This window comes from Atractosteus spatula, chromosome 12 (assembly GCF_055471065.1).
Source record: "Atractosteus spatula isolate fAtrSpa1 chromosome 12, fAtrSpa1.hap1, whole genome shotgun sequence".
Lineage (NCBI taxonomy): Eukaryota > Metazoa > Chordata > Actinopteri > Semionotiformes > Lepisosteidae > Atractosteus > Atractosteus spatula.
The window spans coordinates 1,600,335-1,624,509 of NC_142717.1; the positions used below are offsets into that span (position 1 = coordinate 1,600,335).

The 24,175-nt window shown below is 38.0% G+C and overlaps 1 protein-coding gene across 1 annotated transcript in view; it reads left to right on the top strand.

Annotated features, from left to right (window-relative positions):
- cpne4a (copine 4a) overlaps positions 1-24,175 on the top strand; it is an 81,314-nt gene that overhangs the window by 15,976 nt on the left and 41,163 nt on the right. Inside the window, exons 3-6 of the mRNA XM_088929482.1 lie at positions 7,139-7,258; positions 17,686-17,865; positions 18,838-18,909; positions 20,958-21,032. Of these exons, the coding sequence (XP_088785608.1) occupies positions 7,139-7,258; positions 17,686-17,865; positions 18,838-18,909; positions 20,958-21,032 (447 nt within the window). The remainder of the gene's footprint in view (positions 1-7,138; positions 7,259-17,685; positions 17,866-18,837; positions 18,910-20,957; positions 21,033-24,175) is intronic.

Sequence of the window (24,175 nt, forward strand, 5' to 3'; positions counted from 1 at the left end):
CCCACAAGGCAGCATCTTGGTGCGAAGTGTACATCACAGACACGTTGTACAGCTTTTGCAGATGGACACCCACACTCAGTTCCCCTAACCTGCACAGCAGAGCTCCTGTCAATCAGTATAATGCACATACCTGTTATTTCTGTTCAATCAAAATCCAGTGCTCCTGATACAAAATGCTTTTGCCAGTTTTTGTAATACTTTTATGAGTCTATTGCAGTTACAGTATGAGTGATATGCTTCTTTTGATTCTCAGTATGTATACAGTACACATACACGCCAGACTTATTAATTGACATTGACAGTATATCAGCAAAATACACTAAACACTATAATATAACCATTGGTTTAGCATCATTTCATTAATGTTTTTTTAATAAAAATCATTTGGTGCTGGAAGGAAAGCAGGGATTGTCCATTGCTTAAATTCAATTGAGAATTTTGCAGGGCTGTACAAATTGGAAACCATTTTTTTATCTTTGCCTCAGGCAATTTATTATACCTTTTGTACTTACATGAGGGGTGGAAAATTGTGTGGAAAAATTCAGCATTGCAAGTGCGAAAGGAAAATAATGTGATCTTACAGGACTCGTTCGCTCTAATAAATTGATTAAACAGAACAAAGGATCTGCTGGAGGGACAAAGACACTTGGTTTTTCTGATGATTACATTCTCTGAACCAGCAGCTATCACTAAGCCTATATTTTGTATCTAGAACTTCGAGTGCGCTCTGTAGCTCATTAGACAGAAGACGGTCTTCTGGAAATCAACCCCAGTGCAGTTTCAGCTTCTGCTCATTATCTCAAGTTTTAGTCATAATTTCAGGAATCAGAATTCCAGGCTGCCACCCAGTCAAACTCCTATTACATTTACTAATAACCGCGACAATGTGCCTGAAAATCCACTTGAGTCTTTAATTGCGAACACGGTCGTATTCCAGGACAGATATTCCATAGATATAACAATACAAAAAAACTGTTATGGATGTAAAATAGAAAAATTGAACTGGACTCTTTGATCAGCAGATGGTTTTCTTGTGTGTGTGTGAAAAAGTTAAAATGCCCATTGAGCTCTTATTCTTGGTTAAGAACACAAGGATATTATCTGGCTGTTTGGCTTATCGATGTAGCGATTGCTGTGTCCACGAGGTAGAGGAAGGACCCTGTGCGTTGTTCTGAGAGTTTCAGGAGAGTGGAAAAAAGGGGGAAAGGGAGAGGAGATCGATGGCTACTTATCCAAATCGCTGGGCTGAAGTGGGAGTCGAGGGACGAAGGTAGAATATTCCAAGACCAGAGTTTCAATCCGAAAGAGGAATTTGTGGGAGTCTGAAACAAGCTTCCCAGTAAGAGGGGAGTGTGGAACAAGCTTCCCAGTAACAGGGAAGTGTGGAACAAGCTTCTTTCAGGAGATGCCTGGATGAGATTCTTAGATCGCTTAGTAACCAAACAAATTAGTAGGACCAACTGGTCTCCTCTCATTCGTAACCTTTCGTTATATTGTTATCTTGAGCCAGTCACTCTTAGCTGTGGTGCCTCTCAATTCATTCGCTGTGCAGAAACAGAACACATTCCCCTTTAAGCAACAGTGTTAAAAATCCAAGAATGATAAAAAACTGAAAGTTGAAAATAAAAATTCTCTTTAGACTCCTTACATTAGGAGCTAGAACACATAGAGCAGGTCTTTTGTCTTGCTAACTGTTAGGTAAACCAGAGGCTGTCCATGTACAAATACATTAATTCACTGGCGATATATTTTTTGTGACGCTAACTGTAAAAAAAAATAAAACATAACATTTCTACACAAATATTGAAGTGTTATCTTTGCTTGCTATGAAGTATTTCAGGGTGCTGACATTTAAATATATCAATGACTTAATTTAATATATACGAGGCATTTGTTGTGTAAAAGAATTTCATTAACATTTTATGAGCCATGGGAATACTGTGTCAACACCATATACAGTAAATACAGACGCTTTTGAATAAAGGCTGTTGATTCAGCAGATGTGTTGTTTTTTAACAGATTTTCCCATGCCAATGTCTTAAATAAATATACTGTAACTTTTAAAAAGGAAATCCTTGACCTAATACAATGATAACAGAAGGCTGTAACAGTTTATGGATCAAAAAGGGTCAAATTCAGAAAAGCATTCATGCCTCCAGAAATGGATTGCAGGGTTAATCCCGATACTGAAGCTGTGCACGAACTCAGACTCTTGCAGGGTCTGTATTGCCAGTAGTGTTTGAGAAACGATGAGATGATGAGATTCTTGGACTCGAAAGCTATGAGATCTGACATCAGTTTTCTTCTACATTGATGCCTTTCATTCTCAGGTACTCTTAATTTCTTCTCTTACACACAGATGACTGATTTGTATTGTGATGATGATGATGATGATGATGATGACAGGCATCCTCATCATGAGTTGTACCTGGTCAAATGTCTAAAACTTCAATTTAGCAAAACAGACACACAGCACAAGGAAGGAGAAAATGTTCTGTATCTGTTTTTATAATGTAACGTTTTCAAATCAATTCACAATGGAAGCTGCAGACAGACACAGCTGACACTGTTTCTGAGGCTGTGAAGTGACCCTCTCCTGCACCTTGCTGTGTGGCTGGTTACTCAGAGGACCTCTGACAGAACAGCTCTGAGAGGATTTACACCATTGTTTTCCTTCCTGGGATCCATCACCACTGGATTACATTAGAGAAAACTGCACCTTGGGGAATTCCTGCGATAGCACCCAATGCCAGGCTTTACTGAGCTTATTTTAGAATTTCAGCATAAATACAATTGTTAGATTCGAACTAAAACTTAAACTCTTAATATTTATGTATTCCACCAGTCTTAGAGACATCCATTTGCCTCTTCCAGAGGTAATAAATATTCAGCCACCTGTGGATTCATTTTTGGAGGCGTCTTGGTGAGGGCAGCAGTGAATATTATTATTCATATACAGTATCCAGCAATTCATACATATCTGTTTACAAGGAATACCTTTCAGGTTCTTTTGTGTGGGCATACAGTTGCTACAAATGGCGATTGTGAATATTGATTTTAGAACTGGTCATTTTTAACACGGTTCCTACATAGAGACAGAAATGATAATAGTTTCACCACATCAGGAAACCCTCTTGAGTGTCTCTCATTATGCTCTGAAAGAACCAAGGACAGAAAACAAAGCCTGCTTTTCACCAGTCATTGATCTTCTTGAAATGATGGGCACCATAGGGTTTAGCACAGTTAACCACAATATTGAATTCTGAAAAGAAATACTGAATTTGTTTTCTGCGTTTTGTTACAGGTATGGGAACTCATGATTTAAAAATGCATTCGCAGTGTGTGAAGGATGAGCTATAGGTATTTGTCATTTTCTCTTGTTTTTACAAAGCAGTACAGTATATGGCAGTGCACATAGACTACTGTGTTACAGAGAAACATGCACTGAAACAGGAGCCTCACTCCTGTGTTGTTTCTCATTAGTCTCAAACATTGTCCAAGCCAGAGCATTATCCTTCTAACTAAATTCTTCCTGCAATCCAATGCACAGCAGTCCTGCTTTGTAGGTAGAAATCCGGAAAAGCAACCCCCTAAAGTAACTACCACAATCACAGGCATATCACTATGGAGAAAATACTTTGTAGCAAGCAGCATTTAACGAACATGCTGTGCTACAGATGCGCTGAGGAGAAGTGCTGTTCATTTTCATTTGGACTTTTCCTTCAGGCATTCCTGTACTGTGTGATCCTAATCCAAATTGCTGTACAGTCTCCTGTTTTGTCAGGCATTGACTTGCAACATACATTTGAAGCTGAAGATTGGTCTCTTATGCCAGAAACTTAATTATCATTCTTGATTACCATGCACCATGTAATTACAAGTGTAGAATCTGCTGTTCTCAGTGTCTAATTTTCTTGTAAGCACTGTTCCCTCTAAGAAGCAGATTTACGTTATTACAGCTTGTTAATGCAAATTCAGGCAGTGAGGTTCTGCAACTCGAAGTGTGCTTTGAAATGTAAAAATAAGAAGCCTTAGAAGTGACGATAAAACAAACACAAAATGGTGTTCGTAACCAGTGTGAACATTTCAGTAGAAATCGACAGAGATGTAAGTAATGACTGAGTAGGAAAAAAAGATGTATTTGTCTTTCGTGTCACTTGAGCCATACAGGTCTCTGCCTAACCACCAAAGCCCCTAAGACACCCACCTGTAGGTTTCCTCTTCCATCTTGTGCAACAGCTACAGCAAAACGGATGATGTCTGGTTCCTCTATTGCAAAGACCACACGTCACTAGAATCCCAGAGACAAGAGTCCGTCAGGAGCTCTTCGAAAACAGATGTATTGCCCACCAGTATACATATGACTTAATTCCTATGGCCATGAAGAGTTATTTGTGTGCAGAAACATTTTATTTTCTTCTTATATTTAAGTAATCAAAAGCATCATACTATATCTCCCTAATTGCTCTTGACTGTATGGAAAACCTTGAATTTGTGTTCCGGCTATCAAGCTAAACAGGCCTGCCAGCACATGTGACACGTGTCCAGCCTGGAATTATTCATTGTCCGTTTTCCGTTACTTTGAAACTTCCGTTCCGTTGCTCCCTTCGATGCAGGCTGCTGGGATTCCGAGTGAAAACAAAGTAAAGAACAGGAACTGCAGTTTTCCCACACTTCACAGCTGCCACTTCTGTTTTTCTTTTGAGTAGGTGGAATATACCTCTCAGCTGAAGTCTCTCATTACTATAATTTTTGAATTTTCATATTCAACTTGAAATGTTTTTGCAAGTCCCACATTGAAGTTTTCTGAAGGCCAAATTCATTTAGAATGAACCACATGACTGTTGCCATGGTAATCACTTGCTCTGAGCACCGTTAGACCCCAGACCATCATTTCCATTTCTTTCCTGGACATTGTTGGTGTAATACACTAAAACTGCCCTAAAACTTAAATAAATGTCCTGTATTTTAAAATCTGATGCTTTACGCAAACTGAAGGACATTCATTCAGTTTTCACACTGATACATTCTGTATCAGAGAGGAAGTTGGATTCATAGGTATTCATTGCATACTAGTAGAGTATAATTACCAAACGAGTGTTCATCTCAAACACACGCAGCACAGTAAGGAAATTGTTAAGGGTCTCAGCCTCCGTCAGTCATATGAGATCTTCATTCACTGCCGAACTGACCTCACACCCAGAGAGCATCTTAAAATTATTTTAGTGAATATGACTGGATTCAGTGCCATAAGAAGGCCCAGATCTACACAGGAATGCAATTAAAAAAGAAAAAAAGATGAATCAATATTGGACATTAATATTTAAATTATGCAATAGAAATTGTTTTGGAAATACATCCCTGAGTACAGTAACTCTAGTGTTTCATGATCAGAGGCTTGATGTGATTGAAATACACAGCTTCTTCAAAACAATTTATCCCAGAATACGAGAAGCATTGTCTTCTTAAATATTTTTTTCAAAGGAATTAGGTAAAATTCTTAACAAATGGGAATAAGTGAAGGTTTTGAATTTTGACTTTCCAAAATACAAGAACAACAGAGAAAAAGATTTGGGCAAAATGAAGATGTCAATTCAAATTTCTAGCACCAAGTAGAGAACGGTTGACACCGCTGGTGGAAGGAGTAATTACTGACCAGAAATCCATATAAGTGTAGGTCAGGTTATATAAGATGTCTCTGAATATTTGATACCTGCATTAGTTTATAGATTTATATATGACTTCTTACAGGGACACCGAAAGATTATAGGTGAATATCAGCCTATGGGTGTGTAAATTATCGCTGATTCCTCTGCAGTGTTAAAAGCTAATGCATTTCACTGGGTAGTGCACAAAATGCATTAACGCACATCTTTTGTTTATTCAAAATTAGATCATTATGTTGGCAGCCATAATTAATGCATATTACTTTAAATAAACATGACAATAATAGAAATGCAAATTTGACTGCTTTGTAATTTTTTATTCAGTTTTACCAAAGGGGTGATCACACTAAATGTTTTGTATATTTTTATTGCTTTTATGATTTTTTTCAGAAAAAAAAGTCTCTGTCACAGCAAGCTAACAAGTAAAAAAGAACAAACCTTAAGAGGTTAAGGATTTTGTCAAAACAAAAATGCCTCAAACACTGCCCGGCGATATTCTGGATAACACTGAGAAGATTATTCAAATTCAATCTGTTCAGCCTTGAGCACATGGGAGTATGGCGAGATTTAACTCTGGCATTCAGAAGTGTTATGGGGCAATGTAGAGTACTGTTTAAGACTCCGTACTCCTACTCCAGGGTTGTAGGGTCAAGTCCCCTCTGTGGACGAATTGATAAATGAACGTATATATATATATAAATCAATATTCTGCACTGACAGGATAAAAGAACCAACCCATTCTAGACCTCAACATAGAAGCCTGCGAGGGGACTTTATTCGATATCCGGAATGGCCCTGACAGTCCAGTGGGCTTCAGAATCAGCAGTGGAACGTGAACCCGAGGATACAGGTGGAAAGGAAGGAATAGTACATTTAGAACAGGAAACAGGAGGCCATCACTCTTACAAAGGGCTGCGGGAGTGAGGACCGCAGCCACGTTTCTGAAACTGAGACCCTGGTTTCCTTGAACAAGCGGCCGGACAAGATCCTGGGTCCAATTAACCGGTAACTACTACACGGGCAAGACGGGTCAGAAGGCCCTCTCTCTCGTTTGAGACCTTCGCATGTCCTTGAGAAGGTGATTTTAGCCCTGTTGCTCCAGTAAATCCTGTTTATTTCTATATACATTCATTGATCAGTGAGTGTCAGTGTCACTAGGGGGCAGCCCTGGTTTGGGTTAGCACGTGACTTAGCGGGCAGTCTTGCCCTTTCAGCTGAATGCTATAGAAACCAGGACAAACTCAAGCGCAGTCTGCATTCACATGTGTTGACAAAATCAGCTTTAAATGAGAACCAGAGAGGCACAAGTGAAAATGAAGAGGAGTTTGCATTTAGAGTTGATAAGGACACTAGGGGGAAGGACAAGGAGATGCGGCACATTTAGGAGTTCACTAGGAATGATAACACCCAAGGTGAAAGCGCCGTGAAGGGATTATGGAGTGAAACTGTGGCTGAACCCGCTTGGCTGAGAGCCGACCTCCCGGCCAGAGGACAAGGAGGCCAGGACCCCCCTGCAGGGTGACCGAGGGGCAGCGGCAGAGGGGGAGGTGGATGCAAGAGACGTGCAAGAGAGAGAGACAGGGATCACGCAGGTATTTATAGCGTTTGGGAGAGGAATGGATGTCAGGAGCGATTGTTAATTACCGACAGCTGAGTCTGATTGAGCTTGGTTGTTGTCACCCCTCATTATAAACTCCATTAGAAATGAGGCACTTCTTTACCATAAGAGCAGAAGCTCACAGGCGCAATCTACCCTTGCCCCACTGACTCTCTACTATCAAAGCAAATGATATTCAGAGATCAGTTATGCTCTCATGTTTTATTGCAGTGAGGCAAAAGCGAACCAAGGCTAAAGAATCTGAAAAAAGTCACAATGGGACTGACCTTCATGCACAAAAGGTTGAAGAGACCCCTCATGGAAATCAAAAATGGAATTATGTGGCTGCTCTCACCCATAATCAGCTTAGCGATTTCATTGTTCATGAAAGTTTTATTATTTTTACAGATACATTGTACTATTTTGCATATGAGCTGAAAGATCCATTGTTTATATTATATATTAAGTAATGGCTGGCACAATTAAGACTGATCATATAACGAAAGAGATATCTGCCCTGATTTCCTAAAACAGCCTTTTTGCGTTTGATTCTCAGAATGGAGGTTTTCTAAAAAAAAATAATCTTACAATTTTTACAAGGCTATATCTCTATTTCCCCAGGAAAAGCTCTTTTAGAGAGCCGAGGCAGTGAGATTCATAGCTTTCTATAAAGATATTTGCCTTGCCTAGATTGAAGATAGCAGGCTACAGCTTTTCTAAGAGATCCTGAAGTCTTTAGTTTACACTGTACCTTGAAATTTGGTTTAAACTCTCATCACTGTTTACAATACTTAAGGATGCTGGTGCAACTTTTCTGAAGCTTACTACACTTGTTACTAAAATGGATTTTGTGATAAATGATATTGTGAATAAAATGTTTCACAAATAAAATTACACAAAATTCCTAAATGAAATTAATAGTTGTTTGAGTGGCAGCATTTTGGTCCTCCTCTTTAAATATTCATCTCCATGTATAGCGTGCTGTACGCATTAAAGTCCATTCTCTGAGCCACATACAGTCGAACAAGCACGATTCACAGCTTTCTTTCTCAAGCAGTGGACAGAGAGGTGGCCTTTTCAACTTTCTATTGAAGAAAGTTGTCCACATCTCAGCATTGTCAAGGGCTGAAGCATTACTTAGTCCAGCGGTGCCCTGTGCTTACTTTGATTTGGTAATTAAGGCGAGCAGGCTTTTGAAATACCTTAAACGAATATAATCACACTATTAGGGGGATAGAAGAGACACTTCCATCATTATTTAAAAAGCGCTGATGAAAACGAACAATCATTAACTGCTTCAATTACTCTCTTACATTGAAAGTGGGGTAATTAAATAAGCAGTGATCATTTGACCTGCAAAACCACATTTTTAAACACTCAAACCATATAAACACACTTTATTTAAAGTCAACAAGTACTGTACGTGTTAAAGGGCCCATTTAGTTCTGCAACTCATAGTCCAACTAAAGCCAAGAGGTACTGTCTAAATAACAAGACAGTAATGAAATAGAATGAATTGTCATTCTGTAATGAATTGTAAAAATAGTAAAGGCAAGATAGCTGGATGATTGCTACCAAACAGCTGCTTTATGGAGTGGGAAATATTCACCTACCAGTTGACTACCAGGGAGATGAAAACTAGGTTCATTTTCAGAGACTTTTTGTCTTGTGTGAACTCCTGGTTTCATGCTGTGGTTCTGCCTTTTGCACATGCAGTGCTGGAATTCAGTGAGACATTTAGTTAACAGGGCATTTACCAGGTGATCTAAGACATTCCAGTCTGTACAAATGAGCTCAGAAGACTATGTGGCACAGTTGTGCGCTGTCACCAGCTGCATTCTGCTACGAATAACAGCTGACAACCAGTGAAAGTTTGACCTTAATAAGAAGTTGCCTTTTCATTTTTCTGTCATTAAGTGGGCTGTGTTACCACAGCGACACACGAAACTGGAGAACACCGAGCCTTGTGTTGCTCAGTTTTCCATGAGGAAAAGACTGCAATTAAATTTTTGTGACTAAAATAAATAATCATTGGCATTGATTTGATTTGAGAAAATGACACAAACACTTAAGTATAATTTAACATTTATAAGCTATTTGGTGAAAAGGACAAGGGAGAGAATTTAGATGCAGAGAGATAATATATTGAAGAAATTAGGAAGGATTCTTAGTTTATAATCATTTTTAAAGAGTGCAAATGAAATAAAAATATCATTACCATTTCAGTAAGTTTAAGCATAAAAATATCGAATTCGTAATCAAGCAACAGATGATGGGTTTCAACTGTTTGGAAGTCCTGTAATTGTGATTTATAGACCTAGAGAACTAGAATTGTTTGTTCACAAGGGAAGCTCAACAGTGTCAGAGCCATTTGCCCAGAATTGCTGGGTAAGCTTTATAATGACCAATTTCGATAGTTCACATTAAAGAAATTTGCCCACAAACTCATTCTGTTCCCTCGTGAGTAGATTATGTTAAAATGCCAGACTTTATAAGGATGGAACAGTCTCTAGGAGTCCCTAAGTCAGTTTTAAATTGCTGCCAATATGGTTAAAATACGCTGAGTACGAGTAAGTGCTGGCTGTACTCGGGTATATATATGACAGAAAATATTTTTCCTGTCACATCTGTAACATTAATTTGGAAAATGATGTTGTTTACTGTATGAAGAAAATTGAAGTCAACTTTCAGTTTGAAGTATTATTATTACTATTATTATGGTCTTTCATTTTCCACCAATTGCTCTGGAATTTCTTCAGTGGGAACCATGAGGGAAACTGGTATTTTTTAACATGTCATATTCAATGGAAGAAGTCCTCCTTTGCCTTAATTACTGCCTTGCAGCTCATAAGCATGTGATTTACCACTTTCTATTAAGCTTCCCCTGACAATCTGTTCTGGGCTTCCTGCAGAGATGCACACAGCTGGTCGACAGGGTTTTGAAGACAGCCTTTGACTCTTTTTTTGAATGCATAACAGAGTGTGGAGATGGTGAGGTGTCTGGTATTCTTGTCATGCCTGTCATCAGACATGCTGAATTCTCCCCTGCACGTGAGCTGGGCTTGTGTTTCTCTTTGTTTCTCTCAGAGAATACGTAGCAGTGTTGGTTTGCGTTCGCAGTTCTTGCAGGTATCTTTCATGTGACTTTAGTTCACAGGTATTCTGCTCAATAAAATATTCACAGCTGGTTGCAGCCCATGCTTCTTCTGGGGTATAGAGTAGGATTAAGTGGTTTTTACTCCTAATACCCTGTTCAGGCTAAACAATCTAATCCCATTTTAATATATGTCTATAGATATCCATAGTATTCACAATAGTAATGTGTGTTGAATCCAAATGATAAATGCACTCCTTATTTCTGATTTTTTCACAGGATGAGAACTAATATTCATTACAAACCTAAACCGTTCCGAAAAAAAACAAGATCTCTATAATCACTTATTACTTCTTGGAATCTGTTATCTCTGTATGTTTTGCTCTACATTTACTACATATGGCCGCAGCCATTTCACCCTGCAACTCACATCTGGCTCAGTAGATATGAGCGTGGCCAGTACCTGTAGGGGAGACTCCTGGGAGAAGCTCAGGTTGCTGCTGGAAGAGGTGTTAGTGGGGCCATTAGGGGGTGCTCATCCTGTAGTTTATGTGGGTCCTAATGCTCCAGTATAGTGACGGGGACACTATACCATAAAAAGGCGCCATCCTTTAGGTGAGACGTAAAACCGAGGTCATGACTCTCTGTGGTCATTAAAAATCCCAGGATGTTTCTCGAAAAGAGTAGGGATGTAACCCTGGCGTCCTGGCCAAATTTCCCCCCTGGTCCTTACCAATCATGGCCTCCTAATAATCCCTATCTCTGAACTGGCTCCATCACTCTGCTCTCCTCCCCACTGAGAGCTGGTGTGTGGGGAGCGTTCTGGTGCATTATCCAGGTGGGGCTGCACACTGGCGGTGGTGGAGGGGATCCCCATTACCTGTAAAGCGCTTTGAGTGGAGTGTCCAGAAAAGCACTATATAAGTGTAAGCAATTATTATTATTATTATTATTATTATTATTACATTAACCAATACAGTATCATTTGTAGCAGAAGAGAAATATACAAAACAACAACCAGATAACACTGTGTGTTCCACTATACAATATGAAATGCTTCCATGTGGAGCCTTTCCATCAGATTGAGAGGACTTATTCTGCTCCTTCATGAGGAAAATGATTCCCATAGGGAGTAAAAGTGCAAGCTTGGATTATTGTGGCAATCAATGTTGGTGTTGTTTCTCATTCAGGGTATTTGAAGAAAACATCTAACTGAGATTAAAGATCAGCCGAGTGGAGACGCTGCACACCTAAACGTTTTGATTGCAGTGTTCCGGGCCACACACAGCAGGACTGACATTGCAAATTGGAACTGGATGTTGAATACTGTGTATTAAAAACACCAATCACTACAGACACTCTCACTAACATATTCAGAAAATCTGAAGCACACAACCTCTATGTTCTGAATAAAAGAAAACATTTTGGGTTCTTTAATCAGTTAAAAGTGTTCAGATGAGTTGTCTTTCTAACATATTGACATTTCCTTCATGGTACCTGACCTTTCTAGAAAATACTTAAATACTCAGTCAATAAAAGAGGTTATTTGTAAGACAGGACTTCTTTAAGAAATATAGACCTTTAAAAGAAAAAAATATCTTCCCCAAATGTGTTCAGTTACAAATACTGTTTTTTAAGATGCACCTGTCAATTCTATCTAAGCCAATGCTATAAGCGTTTGAGCAATTCAACGTGGAGCATTGTCAACAAGGCTCCTGGATACAGAGGAGGAGGAAGATATTTCCTTAAACAAATCTAAAATTCTGTTGAATTTGTTCAGGTTGTCTTTTACCTTTGAAAGCACCCAAATTAAGAGAATTTATACTGTATATACTGTAGTTCCCTAACATGCATACATGGGTGCTTATACATTGAGTTTTGTAAATAATGTATGTATTCTCTTCAGCATACTCATGTGTACAAAGGTTTGTTTGAATTCATTTTATTGATTTTAAAAACAGGCAATTGGATCAGCAAAATCCACTGAAATATTTTGCACTGCATTAATGTGAACTACTTTGACAGCATCCTTTGAGAATATGGCTACTAAATACATTAGTATTATATATAATATATTATTATAAAATTGAAAATAAACATTGTAAGGTATTTAATTCATTTAATTCATGTTCACATATCATATGATGTCAAATGATTTGTACATGCATTCTTTTTTATATTTTTATCATTTTTATACTTTGATATATCTGTAGAAATGTTTGTAACAAAAATTCTAAATATTTTATTATAGTGATATTGTAGGTTGCTGGTGTGATGCACTTTAGTACCTAAATAATAAAAACTGTTGGGATTCAAAGTTCATCAATAAAGCAAAGACAAATCTCTGAAGTTACTGTATGCGAGGTACCCAGTGGTGACTCTAGGTTCCTGTGACCTCCTGTCTTAGTAATCCTTGTAAGTAAAAGGGTTGTGTGAGAGTACTATGAGCTCTTTACTTGATATTTCAACAGCTCTTGCAATTTTTTTCTCCAGGTCACTGCAACACTTATTTTAAAATGAGTATGTAGTAATTTACAGGGGACAGAAAGCATCCTACTGCGTAAAGAAAGAGTAAATAGACAAATCATATTACTTTATGTATCTAGGTCAGCAAATGACCTAGTTACAAGGAAGATTTGTGATGCCTGTGCCCTGTATGAAATTAGTTTATGTTATTTATTAATGTATTGTGTTTTACGAGTGCTTGTGTATAAGGGGCACTAGTGTGTGCGTAGCATTATCACAGTCTACTGGCAAGCAGTGTGCCATGAGAGCGTCTTCTCATACAGTAGCTCTGCAAGTGATGTTAGTGCTGGACCTCAGCCAGAAGAGCCTGCTGGACTGTATTAAACTGTACCAAGCTGCAGGATGTTTCTGAGAACTGGATTACTGTCCACTGGGAATCATGGTAAGACCACTTACCATGGCTTTTTCTTTACCTGGGCCATCTCTGAAACTAGACCTGCCGAGTATATAATAAGTAAAAAAAATATGAAGAGTATTACAACCCATGCCCTTTTCTGTGAGAACTAGTCCATATCTAAAGTATAGTGCTTTCATGGTTTGCTGATGTTCCAGGGCATTATTATTCAGGACAGGCTGATTGCAGGTCATCTGGTAGGAAATTAATTCCTCTTGAGTTCTGGCATGCAGTTGAAATAGCCTTGAATTCTCTGGGGGAATTTGCAGTGTAGTTCGTAATTGTGAAAGGATACCCGATGTGTGCGTGGAATTAGGTACACCCAGATCGTCCTGGTCTAGCCTACTGGAGGTGTAATGGCAACCACAAAAGATAAGATGGTTTGGACATGAGGAAAAGTATAAAATATTGTAATGTGCGTTGCTCGGAAATAGACGAGTTGTTTATATTTCTATTTCAACATGTGGTGAATTTGTAACTTTAGACCTGTGCAGTTTGGCAACAGGCACATATAACTGTTTTCTGTGTTCCTTGCTTACCATGTCAAGAACTCGCACTCAAATAGCAATGTATTCCAGATATGTGTTCACTCAGATCAGGGTTTGTATTTATTTTTAAATACTGTAAGCAGTTGTTCATATGTGATCAGCTGAGGTTTTCTACATCTAAGTCTGTGGAGAATCCTTTTGGAACAGTTAGAACCTAACATTTTTAAAGCTACTGAGATAATATTTTCGGGGATGTCGAAGTAGCACGTCTTTGGGCGTGCGTGGCGAAGAAACATTATTAGGAGGTGCAGCAGAGCAGGTGTGGGGAGCCCAGGTGAGTCCCCAAGAGCCGGGGTCATCTCATTTAGGAGAGCCGCATTCTTCAAATTCTCACGGGGAGACCGCCGAACTGGCTGCACCTGGAGTCTCTAGCTCCCTTTGAAAGCAGTTTCTGAGCCAGTCAGAGGTCGTTGGTTCCCCCCGCAGACCCCTCGTAGTTAAGAAGAGCAGTAAGAATTGAAAGGAAGATTCGGAGTGTAGAGATTTCTTCTGGTACAACTCATCACAGGAGCATTATAGCGGGGTTATATTAGGAGCAGCCTCGGCCGTTTCCCGGGACGGGACGCCGGTAAAAAAGGAGGCACCCAGCCGACTGGTATCGACCGTGTGAGGCTCTTGCACTGATATCCGGGGAAATATACGGGTGCGGTTCATGTGTGTGGGGGGAAATCCTCTTTCTGATTGCGTGGCAAGCGGTTCTTTCACAGGGACGGTTTGACGAGACCCTCCTGTCCGTGTATTATCCTGTGCGAGGTTTTCCTTTATACGTGTATAGCGTTTATAAAGCAGAAAACAAGATGTTTATAACAAACAGCGTGTGAATTATACAGTTGTAGCTAAAACAGCTGCTGGCATCGGAAATGACAGTAATCAATTCCTTCCTGGTTCGTGCAAGCGGCTCTCAAAAAAAAAAAAAATCAACACGGTGTCAGTTGAATATAGAGAGGTGGACTACAAACTAGCCTTAAATTTTATTGGATTGGCTATATTGTATATACACATGTTTTTTTTTGGCTTACCCTTATTTGTAAAGTGTCTGAAAGGTGATGCATTGAATAAAGATTAGTTATTAATGAAGTTTTTAATTCATGTTCACAATGCATGACTACAATCAAGTTCTGTTATCTCAGCTGCCCAAACTCGGCAAGGGAATTACAAGTTTTGACCTGAAGGTCACATTTTTGTTCCACAGAGAGGTGGTTTATTCACAATTTATTAATTTATTCTTATTAATTATATTTTTGACTTATTAGCAATGACAGTAAGCATCCAATATTTTGTATTCTCTAAGAAGGTTCAGCTAGGATAGTTTATTTTAGGTTTTTCTAGTATTTAATAGTGTATTGCCATATTGTACTTCATAGCAATCCTATAGACAGTACTATAACAGTATCAAAGGGTATCAATAAATAATTGAATATATGTTTCTTGTTTTGTGGTTGAGAAAAATAGTTACAAGTCTCCTAAGAAATATTTTCCTATAATTGTTTTTGTGAAGTTTCCAGATTTTTTTCCCTATGGGAGCATGTACTGTAGATTTTTGATAATGGCAGTATACTGTATATATGCATGTGTCAGAATCTGAATGTATTATTTTTGTTACCACATGGTTTAACAAGATGAGATAGCAAAGCATATGCAAAGACCCCTTTTCCTGATAGGTGTACTTGTATGTGTCATTTAAGTCCTCTTTAATGTAACTGTAGAGTTAACATCTAAGGAAGTCTGGAGAAGTGCATTTTAGTAGGGTTTGACAATGGACTGGAATTACCACATACCAAGATACCTCTTTTTACAGGGATGTAATACCTCTCATAAAATATTTAAGTAACAAAGGCTTTTAAAAACAATTAGTACACAGGGGCAATTTTGCATTTTTTTTTACCTCATATGCACAATGTTCTATTACAAACATCTTTCCATCACACATGTTAAGTGTTGTTTCAAGTAGTGAGAACTCCAGAACTACAATGCAGTAGTACAATTCCCCTTTTGAAGTGACCTACTGTACCAAAACATACTTTTAACTTAATATTTTGTCATTTCAGGTCTCAGTGACGTACATTATAGAGTAATGAAAAATTGCGGAATACAGTCTCAGATACTGAGATGATATAATGCTGTTTAGAGAGCGAGGTGTTTGTTCACAACTTTCAGTACATTGATTTAGTTTCACAGGATCCTAATAAATCCAGAGTAAATTTGAACAAAGCTCGATCTATGTTTTTTCAAAAATAATTTTACATGAACAGGATTTTCAGCATATCAGAAAACGACATTCATGCACGTAGGAGCTGTTGGTTTGGGTCATCTTGTACGCTTAAAAGAATTTTTGTCTTTGTAGGGAAGATTAAGTGCACCACGAAACAGTCGTCAGTGTTATTGTAATTATAGATACCCCATAGCTAGAAAATATCATGACAAATATAGTATCTTGTTTGCCATCTGTGCGCTGTTGTTACAGCTTGAATTCTGTTATTTTCTGATGGCATCAGGTGTGATTGCCTGTCACTTCAAACAGTGCTGAGCCTAATATAGTGTTAGATACATAGAGCCAAATTCAGCTGCGGGTTGGCAAAGGGCTCTACTTATGCTAATGTTATTAAAACAATGGTTGCAAGAATTAAATGCTAAAACACATTAGAATGTTTTAAATTTATAAGTTGAACCTGTAACCCTCCAATCAATCGAGAGATATCCCCGTTACTCAGCAATCAGTGGTTTTCTATAAAAGTGAAATGTTTGCGTTGAGTTATTTCTAGAAGGGGAACAGATGTTAGCCCTTCTCCTTTGGGTTTTTCTGCTGCCATCTGAAATCATCAGAATCACATTCTAACTGTTGTATCCACAGGAACATGTTTTGTTTAACAGAGAAAAGCAGAAATGAATTACCAGTGCACATACTGTATATGGTAAAGCTTACGGACTAAATTCAACATTTCATAACTGACACGGGTATCGCATACCAGCGATCTGTCTTCTGAATATTCAAATAAATGGATGGATCAGTTAAAATCTGTTTCAAGATCTGTTCACAAGATCTGTTTCAATTTGTTTTGTCTTGGTGTCTTGATGTGTAGAGGAGGGATCACTCCATTGCCTTGCCAGAAGAAACCTTTGCTGCAGGTTTAGCTCTGATCCACAAGAGTCACACTCCAGCAGGTCTTATATGTCACCCTTGAGCGATCAAATTCGACACACGAGTCTTGGAACAATCTCACTGTGACCACTTATGCAAGTGAGTGGTGCAATTTAGAGTTTCTAAAAGTAGTTTAGAGATTAATTGAAATGTCAATACCAACATCCTGTAGCCCCGGAGAAACACAACTGGCCATTCCTGACTTAATTGAATCAACAAATTTATTAAATTGAGCAGAACCCATGTGTGTTACAAGTCTACACAAGCGGATCACTTGAGGGTGAACAAGAAGACGGACAGGACAGTGGTTCTTTAGGATCAGAATGGCCTATATCTACTTTACTATATCGTCCCGTCTCAGTGAACTCCTGGGGTACAAGTGCATATTTCATTTATTGTATGATAACCGCCAAAAACACAAAGTTTGTTTCCATTGAGGGTTCTGCAGACTACCTTGCATGAGGCAGCAACACCATCATTTTCATCACAACCAGTAAACCAGTAAACTGAAATAAAGATCTAACAGAGTCCTCGACTGAAGGAAGCCAATTTAGGTGCAGTCATACTAAAGGCCAGGATTAGGATGGACTTTTCTACCACAGAGACTTGGGTTTAGCTGTGGTTGTTAATGCTAGAGAAACACGCCTCCTTTGATTTCAAATATTTCTTGTCTTCCTGTTCCTCAGACTGGCAGGTGTTTATTTCTCTAATTGTTTAACAGGTTGACAGAACAGAGATAATCAGAAGCTCTATAAGTCCAATCTTCTCCAAAGTGTTTACTGTGGATTTTTACTTTGAAGAAGTTCAGCGACTGCGATTTGAAGTTTATGATATCAGCAGTAACCACAACGGCCTGAAAGATGCCGACTTCCTGGGTGGAATGGAATGTACCCTTGGCCAAGTAGGTATTGTTTTAAGTTTCACAATTTGAAAAACTGTAGTGTCAAAGAAGGCTCCTATCTGATAATACCCGTGGGGATTTGTGAGGTTTCTTTCGTAATTGCTAAGGTGAAAATTGCCTAACTACATTCATTAACTCATTAAAAAGTAATAGACATCTTAATTTAATGTTATTCTGCTTTATTTTTATTTGTCAGTGTGTGCTTTCTGTATTGAACTGTTGAATGTTTCTTTCCTGTGTCAAAACCGACATGTTGCAAAGGATTTTCATAATGGAAGGCAGCACCACAGTTACTCTTCTAACTCTTGCTAATTATTCTAATCCTCAAATTCCTTTTTAATCTCTGAGTTTATCATTTTTAAACCTTTTCTAAGGTGTTGTTGTATGCTTAGATTAAACAACTGGGATATTGACATTGTTCAGAACAATTTTTAATTTTGTTTTGCGAAACTAATGCTTTATTTATACTTTAATTATCCAAGACAAACTCTCTGCAAATTAGAAAAACAAATCTGCTTCTTCGTATTGTTTGCCATTCAACATTCATTCAGGCTGGTCATATTGTTTGAATGAATACATTTACTATTTAATTTAATTTATTTCTAATTCAGTTAACTAGGTTTCATAGGTTTTGAATGTGTTTTATTAGGGTTACAGTCGATACAAAATGAAATAACTAAATAAGGAGATAATAAATAGTGGAATGGAAATAATAATAATTTAATGAGATAAAGTATTAATATTTGGATTTTTCTCAGAGAAAGTCCTAGTTTTCTGATTCAAATAATGTGGAAGAAAGTGTAAAATATACATACAGAATAGAAATATGTTTCCATTTCTTTTTCTATTGAAATTGTAGCATTTATTATTATGGAACCTCTTAATTTTGTAACCTACTCCTACAGCACTTCAAAAATTACATTGGGAAAAAGCAATGTCAAATAGTTATTGCCTGGTCTTCTCTCTTAACAGATTGTGTCCCAGAGAAAACTTTCAAAATCATTGCTGAAACATGGAAACACAGCAGGGAAATCTTCAATAACGGTAAGGCCACTGTTCATTCAGAGTTTTTTTCTCATTGGGACATATCAAAGAACAGACACATGCGGAAATAACTGCATGTCCTTGGAGATCTTATTCCACTTTCTTAAATAACAGAAATATTTTAGCTATGTTTTTATTGCTGTAGATTATAATCATAGTTGAAATGCATAATCCCATTATTATATCAATTCTCTGTTCATTATTTAAGCATGGCCATATTAGACAAAAGTAAAAAGATTAATGTCCTTTGAGCAATGTTTATGAATGCATGCTACTTTTCGTTCACTCATAGAGTCATATTTTGGGCAACCGGGAATGCTAATGACAATCCCTGGCTATTTGCATAATCATGCAAACTTCTACAGAAAACAATTTCAGTGAAAAAAAAAAATCAGCTTGCTAATATTCGGCTCTCCAGACCGTTTTCCTATCTTATACATAACAATGAGCCTGAAGTGCAGAGGAAACATTCTCATCGCAAAGAATGCAGGTGAGCTGCAAGCTGGTTGAAATGGTTTATAGTTTGGAAAGAGAAGTAGGCGTTATGTAAAAATACAACATGAATATATGTAAATAACAGGAGTATGTTACTTAGTCCTTCCTTTTTCAGAATATTCAATTATGCTTTTGATTAAAGCAACAAATATAAATGTATACCTAACAAATATAAGGTATCATCTCCACTAAAAAGGTATTGGTATTAAGGTACCAATCTAATCACAGATTGCAGTGCTGGCTGCAGGCTGTATGTGCTTTGCACCCCTTGTGAGACTCCTAAAGGGGAGGGAGCCTCAGAACCTGTGTTTGGGTTTTGTGGGCAGAAGGACTTGCTCACAGGTACTTGGAAATGTAATGCTTATTTCAAGATGTTTTGAAAAGACTTTGCATACAGTGAGAGTTAAAGATGTAATTTGAAAATGCAAATTAAAATGCAGAGAGGATGCCTTTTGTGAGAAGAGCTCCAAATCAGATATGCAGGATATGGCGTTGGTTGTTCTCTTGAGTGATCGAACCATGAATGACTTTCAGCACATTCTCACAAGTTTGGTCTCTGTGATAAACAACCATAGAAGCAACTGGCCATATTCTGTGCCTCCTTTTTTGTGTTGCTGTTGATATTTCAAAAAAAGAATCTTAGCATTGATAAGAAATGTAGAATTGGGCATAAAGCACAAGGTATGATGATTAATAAAAAAACAAAATTCTAATGGGATGGCAGACATATGTATTAAATTGAATATGGTGTAGTGCAGCAATAGTTAATGAGTCATAAAATGTGGTAGCTGGAGTCACTCTCAGACAGGCAGAACTCATGTTCCCCCTCATCTTTCAAGACATCTGACACGCTGGCTCATGTAGACTCTGCTGGCTGATCTTGAAGTACTGCTTTCTTGCTGAGGCAGTGCTCAATCGGATCAATCATTATTAATGGAATATGTCAGTCTCTTTTACATGCTTTGAGCTGAGGAAGAGTGGATTCTTTCTTTAGATTCAAATGCACTATGGCTTGCTCTTATCTGTAACCTTCAAATCAAGAGTCCACAGCTCCAATATAATTACCTGTTCAGATATTACATGATGCTTTGCACAGAAGTGACAATTCCCTAATAGTTCTGTGCGCATCAGATATGCATCTCAATTAAGGATGTATGTAGTCTGCGACCAAATGAGGAAAAAGTTTTTTGCACCCCTGTTAATGGAACTTCACAGTTGTAGGTAGACTATGTGAGATATTACTTCAGTTTTACAGGTTATTATCTGGAGAAGCCTTCTGATGCTGAAACAAAATTAATGTGCACTAATTCTTGAACTACATGACATTCAAAAATGTATTTTTCAGGTATGGGTCAATAGGGTTTTTTTCTGATTGTCTTTTGTCGTTGCTGCTGTTTCTCTTCACTTTGAATTGATTTTTCTGCGAGCTATGATACAGTTTATCACAAATCCTTTTACAGAAAACTGCAGCTAAGCACTCAGCTGGGGCAAGACACGAAACATAAAGGTAATAAAAAAGACTGAAAAATGAAACTATTTGTTTACTCATTTAGGTCATTGCGGAAGAGTTATCTGGAAATGACGACTATGTTGAGCTTTCATTTAGTGCAAGGAAATTGGATGACAAGGTAAGAGATTATTCTGCATCTTAATAACTGTAAAAACATACAGTACTGAAGTGCCTACAAATATAATTAAATACAAAAATCCTCCCTTTCAAATTTCACCCCCAAGTATCACACAAACTCTTATAAAGGGTGGCTAGGGAAACTGAATTCTCTGTAGCTATAGATTTAATTAAGCACACGATAACAGATAAGATTCTTTAAATTAAACATATACTGTATTCAAAATATTGCTGCTCACGATTGCTTACATAGAGACATCATGCATATTTTCCTTTTGTGCCTTATTCATTTCTCCAAACCTTTTCTATTCTTGAAAAGTCCTTTGGTTAGAAACACTTTCCTATGTACAGTGTTTCAGTAAGAGGGTGTTCAGTTGTGTAATGATATCTAGAAGAGTAAGTACAGGACTTTAAATGGATCATTTAATGCTTTCATCACTCACTATTTTATGATGAAGAACAGTGAAGAGAATATTCAGTCTTCTGTTTGGTCGGGGATAGACACTTGAAATATACCTAAAGGGATTAAGTTTTTGCAGGTTTTTAGGGAGAAAAATTCAAAACAGTATTATTTTATGCTAGAACAAATACATCATAGTATCATCTCTATTAATCAACAACAACAAAATGCTAACACACAGGAAGAAGTGTCGTAGCTCCCGATGTTCAGAAGTTCCCAATCCACGTTTAGGCAAACGAACGCGTGTAAGTGGTGTAAATTAGAGACTGATGGAGCAGGGCGTTGGGGAGGGGCCTCATCTAGCTCAGCAAGATCATTGTATCACACCTTCTTTCCTTCTTAGACTGCGCGACATAGTCAGACGCTGGAAAGACGGGTGCAAAATATTAGACATGCTATTAAAAAAAGGTAAGAGAGAGAGCAAAGCAGTGCAAGAGAGATTAGCATCGTGGCAAGCCTGTGATTATATCAATGATCTCCAATAGCTGAAAATCTGTGTTTTTCTGGGTCCCTAAACTAAAAGTTTGCAGACGCTTCATTTTGGTAATAAATTGCTGGCATTTATCAGGCGATGCGTCCTGACTTTGAAAGAGACGCATGCAGGAGAGAAGATGATATTTACCAACAGCTGCTAGATTACTGGTTTTGAACTGTAGTTATATGGCAGCATCCTTTCAGAGAACTGCAGGTTACTCTGCAGGCACTACTGCTGTATATCATGTTATGCAATGTAATCAGCTTCAGTGAAGTAGCTGCTAGAATATATTGTTTTATTCCTTTCTCTTAAAGCTACCCAGAACTAACAGAAAATACAGTTATGTACTATATAAACATTTTCTTGAAGTATGGCGCCAACAGTTAATGTACAGTAGATAGTGCAATTCAGAGATATTCATATCCCTGGAACAGGAACAAGATAAGATCCACTTCATTGGCCATATACAATTTCTTGTATAAGAAATTTGTCTTTTTGCATACCCCAGCTTGCTCTCCATGAGACACACAGACAGGGAGAGAAGCCTGGGGTCAGAGCGCAGGGTCAGCCATTTATACAGCACCCCTGGAGCAGTTGGGGTTAAGGGCCTTGCTCAGGGGCCCAACGGAGTAGGATTCCTTTGCCGGCTGCGGGATACGAACCGGCAACCTTCCAGCCACAGGCACAGATCCTTAGCCACTGAGCCACCGAAAAAATCGCATAACAAAATAGAATTACAGATTGTTTAAAATGTTACAGTCTATTTACAGTGTCATCTCATTAGGATTGCACAAAGTACAGTCTTGTTTGTCATAAATATTTCAAGTCCAGGAAGCATGAGGGTCACATTTGTTCCCATTCCTGTAGTTAGTATTTTGTAAATCCTCCTCTGGCAGGGATTACACTGAAGTGCGCCATGAGGTTCTGACACTTTCTACAGGGGGATGATGGACCATTCCTGCAGGCAGAATTTCACCAGACCCTTTAGTGTCCGGTTGTGATCTGCCTTCTTGAGTTCAGACCACAGCTGTTTGACTGGATTGAGGTCTGGGGATTGAGATGGTCTGTTGAGGACATTTGATTTATGTGCAGTCTTTGTTGTTCAGTTGGATGCATGATTTGGATCATTGCCAGGTTGAAGTCTGAATTTGAATCTGAGACTGAGCCAGGGTGGCAAAATAAACGTGTCTTCTCTTCCTTTAGGTAGGGTTGCTGCTATATCAGTAAGCATTATAGTAGTAAGGTGTCCATTATTACATTTCTATAGCACATTACCCTTCATTTCATGAACTAAAGATAACACATTATAGAAACACCTGTATGCTAAGAACACTAAGCGAAAGTGGAGACCTCTGCTGTTGGTGTACATCTGCAAGAAAGCAATCTGTAATTCCAGCAGTCCACAGATCAACAAGATTTTTAGTTTTGCTTGCAAAGTTGGACAAATGTTTTCAAAATACCTTTTGATTTAATTTGTTGCGTTCTGTAAGTGCGCCAGATCACTTAATTGATCTCCGTCTTTTCTGGATTACATGGAATTACATTAATTGTATGATTAATTAAATGCAACGATAGAATAAGGACTGTGATCCTGCATGGTCACGAGTCTTCTTTCACCCTCGTTTGCACTTACTGTCCTACAAGCTCCATGCAGTTATAAGAAAAGGCAGTGGAAAATATTTTGCTGTGTTGAGTTCTTTTCCATTAAAGCAAATGTGAATTTTCAGGACTGAAGATGAAAGAAGTCCAGCTTTGGATGTGCCTGTTCTCATTTTACTGCCTTTCCCCCCCCTAATACACAGTGATGATAATTTGGAATGCAGAAACCTTTCAATTATTCAATATAAGTATTGTCTGATTTACACTTCAGTGTACACAGAAACAAGAGGTAATCCCTTATGGATTTCAAATAAAATTGTCACATAAAGTGTAAGTGACAAAAGAAGCATGGCTCTTGTGTGGAAGTGATTAGGAAGCAAAGCTTACTTTATATTATACAGTACATTCCATAGCAATAACATGAATAATTCAATGGTGTAATATAAACGGAGAGAAATGGTAGAGTTCATAAATTGATCCATTGACAGCCTCTGTATATCACATCCATATCAAAAGGCGTAGTAGAAGGTTCTGGTTAAGACAAATGAACAGAATAGGCAAATTGATATCATACTGTACTTCAGTATTAGTAATATTTTTGAAGAAATAT